The sequence below is a fragment of the Haematobia irritans genome, chromosome 4, assembly GCF_050003625.1.
Source record: "Haematobia irritans isolate KBUSLIRL chromosome 4, ASM5000362v1, whole genome shotgun sequence".
Taxonomy (NCBI): Eukaryota; Metazoa; Arthropoda; class Insecta; order Diptera; family Muscidae; genus Haematobia; species Haematobia irritans.
Window position 1 is genome coordinate 172,185,997 of NC_134400.1, and position 8,269 is coordinate 172,194,265.

The window sequence follows — 8,269 nt, forward strand, 5'->3', positions numbered from 1 at the left end:
GTTTCAAAGTATCACTGCAATGTGGGACATTGTTAGGACTCGTCTATAAAAATGAGGTCCCTTGTCATTGTGCCAAACATATAATCGGGCAGCACTTAATAATAAGAGAGAAGTTCACCACTGTGGTATCACAATGGACGGAATGGTTTAAATTAGCCTGAAATTCTGGCTGCTACCATGCGAAAATTGATTCATATCGGTTCATAATTATTTACAGACCGATCAAGAATTAGCAAGTATATATGGTCGCAAGTTCGGCCATGCCGAATCGTATGTTTTAATCGAATCGGATGAAATTTGCTCTTCCAACAGGCTCCGGACGTCAAATCTGGGGATCGGTATATATGGGGCCTATATACACGCAAAGAAAAAAAAAACGTCTGGAAAACGTATACCGAAAACGTTTTTCTTTTGTTAGAGTTTTTTGAATTGCTTCGAAAATTTTAAACTTTTATCACCAAAAAAATTCGTTTGTTACAAAATTATTATTTTTTCAATAAAAAAAGGTTATTTGTGAAACAACAACACAGTCCATTTCGTTTATATCAAACACTGTTCTTTTCTGACTTTAGGTCTTTAATAAGACACATTTTACAGTTCAAAATTTAATATACTACAAGTATCTTTAACCCTTTCACTACCGAAATAAACCTAATGTTAAAAACTTTAATTGTTCTTCTGTTTTTACTAGTCTAACAGCATGTAAAACAAAAATTGTCATTTCTAGATCTTACCTCAATTACTTCAAGAGCTATATGAGCTTGTTCTGAAAACTTAATTCTTAAATTGTGACCAAATGGCCTTACGAAAAGAAACGCTATTTGGCCTATAATATCTTTCAAAGCGTGAGAAAAAACAGTAGTGGTGAAGGGTATAAATACAAAAAAGAACCCGAAAAAGTATCAGCTAGAGTTTTTGTATAAATATCAATTTACTAGAGGCATACAGTAGAAGAATTGTCTCAAATTTTCATATTTTTCGTTTATTGTTAAAGAAGTTTGTAAAAGTGTATATTAGTGCTCACCAATACGGAAAATATTTATAGCTTATTTAGACTGAAGCCTCTACTTTAAAATAACATCGAGAAATAAATCGAAACTAAGTGGGAAAATAGATTTTGGTGTCTTTTTCGAATGTCCTTCTAAGTGGGCATCGGTAGTGAAAGGGTTAATTGTATTCTCCGCTTCTTTGGTTCGGAATCAATACCAAAATTGTTAAAGTAAAGATAAAATCGTTGGAACCGGACTTGCTTTTTTTTTAGTGTAGAGAGCCAGAATTGAAACATGGGGGTCGCTTATATCGGGGCTATATAGAATTATGAACTTGATATGCCCTCGATTTATCTGAGGGCTATATACAACTATAGACCGATATGGACCTAGTTAGGCATGGTTGTTAACGGCCATATACTAGCACAATGTACCAAATTTCAACTGATTCGGATGAAATTTGCTCCTCCAAGAGGCTCCAAAACCAAATCTCGGGATAGGTTTATAATGGTGCTATATATGATTATGGACTGATATGGATATACTACCACCACGTACTAAATTTCAATTAGATCGGATTAATTTTGCTTCTCCAAAAGGCACCAGAGGTCAAATCTGGGGATCGGGTTATATGGGGGCTATATATAATTATGTACTGATATGAACCAATTCCTGCATGGTTGTTGGATATCATATCATACTAACATCACGTACCATATTTCAACTGATTCGGATGAATTTTGCTCTTCCAAGGGGCTCCGGAGGTCAAATCTGGGGATCGGTTTATATGGGGCCTATATATAATTATTGACCGATTTCGACCAATTTTTGCATGGGTGTTTGAGGTCATATATTAACACCACGTACCAAATTTCAACTGAATCGGATGAATTTTGGTCTTCCAAGAGGCTCCGGAGGTCACATCTGGCGATCGGTTTATATGGGGGCTATATACAATTATGGAACGATGTGGACCAATTTTTGCATGGTTATTAGAGACCATATACCGGATCGGATGAAATTTGCTTCTCTTAGAGCAATCGCAAACCAAATTTGGGGGTCCGTTTATATGGGAGCTATACGTAAAAGCGATCCGATATGGCCCATTTACAATACTATCCGACCTACATCAATAAAAACTACTTGTACCAAGTTTTAAGTCGATAGCTTGTTTCGTTCGGAAGTTAGCGTGATTTCAACAGACGGACGGACGGACATGTTCAGATCGACTCAGAATTTCACCACGACCAAAATATATATTCTTTATGGGGTCTTAGAGCTATATTTCGATGTGTTACCAACGGAATGACAAAGTTAATATACCCCCATAATATGGTGGAGGGTAAATATAAGCAAGTATATACGGCCGTAAGTTCGGCCAGGCCGAATCTTATGTACCCTTCACCATGGATTGCGTAGAAACTTCTATGAAAGACTAACATTCACAATCGAATTACTTGGGTTGTGGTATCTTAAAACTTCTTATCATCGTTTTCTAAATTGTGAGTTAGTCCATACGTGGTATATATTAGACAAAAAAGTTATGTATAGTTAAGTCTACAAATAATTAAGAATCGATATGGACTTTTTGCACGGTACGTAGAGAGCCAGAGTTGAAATATGGGGGTCGCTTATATGGGGGCTATATACAATTATGAACTTGATATGGACCAATTTTTGTGTGATTTGGGATCGATTTATCTGAGGGCCATATATAACTATAGACCGATATGGACCTAGTTAGGCATGGTTGTTAACGACCATATACTAGCACAATGTACCAAATTTCAACTCACTCGGATGAAATTTGCTCCTCCAAGAGGCTCCAAAACCAAATCTCGGGATCGGTTTATATGAGGCTATGTATGATTATGGACTGATATGGACCACTTTTGGCATGGTTGTTAAATATCATATACTTCCACCACGTACCAAATTTCAAGCAGATCGGATGAATTTTGCTTCTCCAAAAAGGCACCGGAGGTCAAATCTGGGGATCGGTTTATATGGGAGCTATATATAATTATGGACTGATAGGAACCAATTCCTGCATGGTTGTTGGATACCATATACTAACATCACGTACCAAATTTCAACCGAATGGGAAGAATTTTTCTCTTCCAAGGGGCTCTGGAGGTCAAATCTGGGGATCGGTTTATATGGGCCTATATAATTATGGACCGATATCGACCAAATTTTGCATGAGAGTTTGAGGCCATATATTAACACCACGTACCAAATTTCAACTGAATCAGATAAATTTTGGTCTTCCAAGAGGATCCGGAGGTCAAATCTGGTGATCGGTTTATATGGGGGCTATATATAATTATGGACCGATGTGAACCAATTTTTGCATGGTTGTTAGAGATTATATACTAACACCATGTACCAAATTTCAGCCGGATCGGATGAAATTTGCTTCTCTTAGAGGCCTCGCAAGCCAAATCGGGGGATCGGTTTATATGGGGGCTATATATAATTATGGACCGATGTGGACCAATTTTTGCATGGTTGTTAGAGACCATATACTAACACCACGTACCACATTTCAGCCGCATCGGATGAAATTTGCTTCTCTTAGAGGCCTCGCAAGCCGAATCGGGGGATCGGTTTATATGGGGGCTATATATAATTATGGACCGATGTGAACCAATTTTTGCATGGTTGTTAGAGACCATATACTCACATCATGTACCAAATTTCAGCCGGATCGGATGAAATTTGCTTCTCTTATAGGCCTCGCAAGCCAAATTTGGGGGTACGTTTATATGGGGGCTATACGTAAAAGTGGACCGATATGGCCCATTTGCAATACGATCCGACCTACATCAATAGCAACTACTTGTGCCAAGTTTCAAGTCGATAGCTTGATTCGTTCGGAAGTTAGCGTGATTTCAAGAGACAGACGGACGGACATGCTCAGATCGACTCAGAATTTCACCACGACCCAGAATATATATACTTTATGGGGCCTTAGAGCAATATTTTGATGTGTTATAAAGGGAATGACAAAGTTAATATACCCCCCATCCTATGGTGGAGGGTATAAAAAACGAGCCTTTGCCTAAATTCGTTACATTAGCTTAATTATTGAAATCAGTAGGGTGATTATAACATATATACCCATTTATACCCTTCACTACTGTGGTACAGGGTATAATAAGTTTGTGCATTTGTATGTAACGCCAAGGAGGAGTAATCATAGACCAACTTTTTGGTATACGGATCGGCTTAGAATTAAATTCTGAGTCGATTTAGCGATGTCCGTCTGTCTGTCCGTCTGTCTATCTGTTGATGTATTTTTGTGTGCAAAGTACAGCTCGCAGTTTTAGTCCGATTGTCCTAAAATTTGAGTCTTAAAAAACTTACAAAATATCAGCCAAATTGGTTCAGATTTAGATATAGCTCCCATAGGGAGTAGAATTATCATTGTAACTATGCGTGCCGAATTTGGTTGAAATCGGTTCAGATTTGGATATATCTCCCATATATAGCTTTCGCCCGATTTACACTCATATGACCGCAGAGGCCAATTTTTAACTCCGATTAAGTTGAAATTTTACACAGGGAGTAGAATTAGCATTGTAGCTATGTGGTCCTTCGAACCGGAACCATGTACAATTTCCTGATCGACCTTCTGCAAGTGGACTGTATGTAATTTAGTTCAGCTCAGGAAAATGTAAAAGATACCAATAAAGAAACAAGAACAAAAGGAAAGAATGGCAGGTTTCAGATTTCGTGTAATGTACAATTTATTGGTGTGTTGAGCTGCTTACCGGCTGGAGGACAGAATTCAAAGTACTTTTCATTTTATTTACCACACCATGCTGTAGTGAAACCTGAGCGAGCGTCCACTAAAGTTAGAGTGGTATTTAATGCGTCAAAGAAAACCACTACTGGAGTTTCTTTGAACGATATCCTGCATACCGGACCCATTCTTCAAAACGATCTGATGAATGTTGTTTTACGATGGCGTTTTTTTAGATACGTTTTTAATGGTGACATCCAGAAGATGTACCGCCAAATATACGTTCATCCTGATGATAGACAATTTCAGCGAATATTGTTTAGAAATTTGTCGACTGAAACAATAAGCGATTACTGTTTGAAAACTGTAACCTTTGGAGTAAACTGTGCTCCATATTTAGCGATCAGAACGCTCCTTCAATTGAGCGAAGACGCTAAAGATACTCATCCAACTGCCTCATCCATATTGCAACACCAGATATATGTCGACGATGTTCTCTCTGGTGGTCATTCAATCGCTGAAACAAAATATTACTTGTTACAACTGATCGATTTACTGAATTCAGCTGGGTTTCCTCTTAAAAAAATTACGGCAAATAACCCTGATATTCTGCAACACATGGCCCCCGAGGATCTTCTAAACGAAGATTTTTTAAAACTAGAGGACACAAGTGATACCAAAACATTGGGCATTCGATGGAATGCAATGACTGATTCGTTTTACTATAAGGTATCGAATATTACTATTCCTCCTGGCCCGCTAACTAAAAGAATGATCTTGTCAATAGTCGCAAAAATTTTCGATCCTGCAGGTTGGTTATCACCAATAATTGTTGCAGCGAAAATGTTGCTTCAACAATTATGGATCGACGGGACTGACTGGGACGAGGAGATCAAATCCCACTCGTTCGAGAAATGGAACTGCTTTATTCTGAATTTTCCTGATATTGAGTCAATTAAAATTCCACGATGGCTCAATTATTCACCCGACAGACAAATTGAAATGCACGGATTCTGTGATGCTTCTGAGAAAGCATACTGTGCCTGTTTATATATCTGTACCATTTCTTCCGAAAATACCAGAACAACTCATTTGCTTGCTGCGAAAAGCAAAGTTGCCCCTTTAAAAACTGTGAGTTTACCCAGACTTGAATTATGCGCGGCTGCTCTTTTATCGAAACTGCTTAAATCTATTTGTCAGAATATGAGCTTACGTGTTTCAGACATTTATCTCTGGTCTGACTCAACTATAACATTGGCGTGGTTAGATAAGCCACCTTTTTACTGGAAAACTTTTGTCGCCAATAAAATTACAGAAATTCTTGATAACATTGGGAATGCAACTTGGAGGCATGTCCCAACAAATGAAAATCCTGCCGATCTTGGTACTCGGGGATGTACAGCTTCGGAACTGAGTACAAATTCACTGTGGTGGCATGGCCCTGAATGGCTGTTAAAATCTGCTAAATTCTGGCCAAAATCTACCACGTTCAAAGAACCTGTATTGGAGCGAAAAATAAACAATTTTCATACTGATACACAATTGGAAGATATATTAGATCGTTTTTCATCCTTTCCAAGAGCCTTGCGAGTCTTATGCTTCATTTATCGTTTTATAAACAAATGCAAAAGAAAACCTTGTCCTACTGATTTCATCACTCATGAGGAAATCTTGTTTGCTAAATACAAGCTTGTTCGTTTGGCTCAACAAAAATATTATGCTTCTGAATACCAGTCGCTGGAAAATAATTTTCCAATAAGTTCGAAAAGTCGCTTACTGACGTTAAACCCAAAACTGGATGATAATAAACTATTGCGAGTAAATGGTCGGCTAGGTAACTCCGATCTGAGTTATAACGAACGCCATCCGATAATCTTGCCTGAGAAATCACGTTTGTGTAAATTATTTATTGAATTTACTCACAAAATGCTATTACATGCTGAACATCAGGTTATGTTGCGCTCAATACGACAAGAATTCTATGTTATACGTCTGAAAAATACGATCAGAAGTTGTATAAGACAATGTCGTACCTGCACTATATACAAGCATCGCATTAGAACTCAAATAATGGCATCCCTCCCAACTGAAAGATGCACATTTTCTTTGCCCTTTACACATACAGGTGTGGACTTTGCAGGACCTTATGAGTTGAAGTCCTCAAGACTTAGAAATGCTAAATTAATAAAGGGGTATGCTGCCATTTTTGTGTGTCTTTCCACTCGAGCCGTCCACCTGGAGACCTGCTCAGAATTGACAACTGAAGCATTCTTAGCAACCTTTAGTCGCTTTGTTGGCCGACGAGGATTCCCCAATAAGATGTTTTCCGATAATGGAACTAATTTCGTGGGTGCTAGTAGGGCATTGGCCACGGAGTACAAAACCTTCTTGAAGAATGTGCAAAAGTCTGTTTCTGATAAATATACTCTGCATGGGTTTTCGTGGCATTTTATTCCTCCACATTCTCCGCACATGGGTGGCCTGTGGGAGGCAGCAGTAAAGAGTATGAAGACTCATTTACGCAAAGTATCTGGAAACATTAAGTTTACGTTTGAAGAATTCTCCACTCTTCTTGTTCGTATAGAAAGTGTTTTAAATTCTCGTCCACTGTCTCCAATGAGTGAGAATCCAAATGATTTGATACCGATCACCCCTGGTCATTTATTAAGAGGAGCTGCATTAGTCGCTGCCCCTGAAGAATATTCTGATAACCTGACGTTACTGAATCGATGGCAAAGATTGAAATCATTACAAATACAATTTGCCAAACGCTGGAAGGCTGAATACATTTGTGAGCTCCAAAGGAGATACAAATGGAAATCTGTTCAACAAAACCTGAAAGCCAACGATTTCGTGGTAATCAAAGAAGACAACCTCCCTCCTAACGAATGGTGTTTAGGCAGAGTGATAAAGGTCTTCAAGGGTTCAGATTCTAATGTTCGCGTTGCCGAAATACGCACCCAAAACGGAATTCTGACACGTCCTTTGATCAAACTGTGCATCCTTCCTATTGATCAAGATTAATGTATCTCACAACCGTTCACATACCTAATAAATCTTACCATTTCAGCTCAAACTCTAGTACACCAATGTGCCGCATTTGTAAGAAGCGTCATTTTATCAAACACTGCCCACATTTTCAAAGGATGTCTGCTGCTGAACGCCGGAATATTATTCGAGAAAAAGGTTTCTGTTTTAACTGTCTATGCACAGCCCATCAAAGGAACTTTTGTCCATCCCGGAACAAATGTTTAGTTTGCAACAAAAATCACCATACTATGGTTCATGTGGATAACATTCAGCAACCGAATTCTCAAAATTCTTCTAATGTTTCCCGATCACGGCCCTTGAAAATTGCTCAGAACAGAATCAAGAGTCGAAAGTGTACTAATAACATTACTCGTCCACGCAGAAGTTCCAGTGTATCTCATCGACATCAAAAGTACCTTAATGAAAGACTGAGCCGCCGTCTATTCTCTCATGTATTTGTACCTACGGCACTCGCTCGCGTGGTAACATCCACAGGAACAAC

The 8,269-nt window shown here is 38.5% G+C and overlaps 1 protein-coding gene across 1 annotated transcript; it reads left to right on the top strand.

Annotated features, from left to right (window-relative positions):
• The first annotated feature begins 5,001 nt into the window (after nucleotides 1–5,001).
• LOC142235859 (uncharacterized) lies at nucleotides 5,002–7,761 on the top strand. The gene has a single exon (XM_075307113.1). The coding sequence runs from the start codon at nucleotides 5,002–5,004 to the stop codon at nucleotides 7,759–7,761; it is 2,760 nt and encodes a 919-aa protein (XP_075163228.1).
• The last annotated feature ends 508 nt before the right edge of the window (nucleotides 7,762–8,269 follow it).

Coding starts and splice junctions, on each gene's coding strand:
- LOC142235859 (XM_075307113.1), top strand. CDS start 5,002: ATGTACCGCCAAATATACGTTCATCCTGATGATAGACAATTTCAGCGA.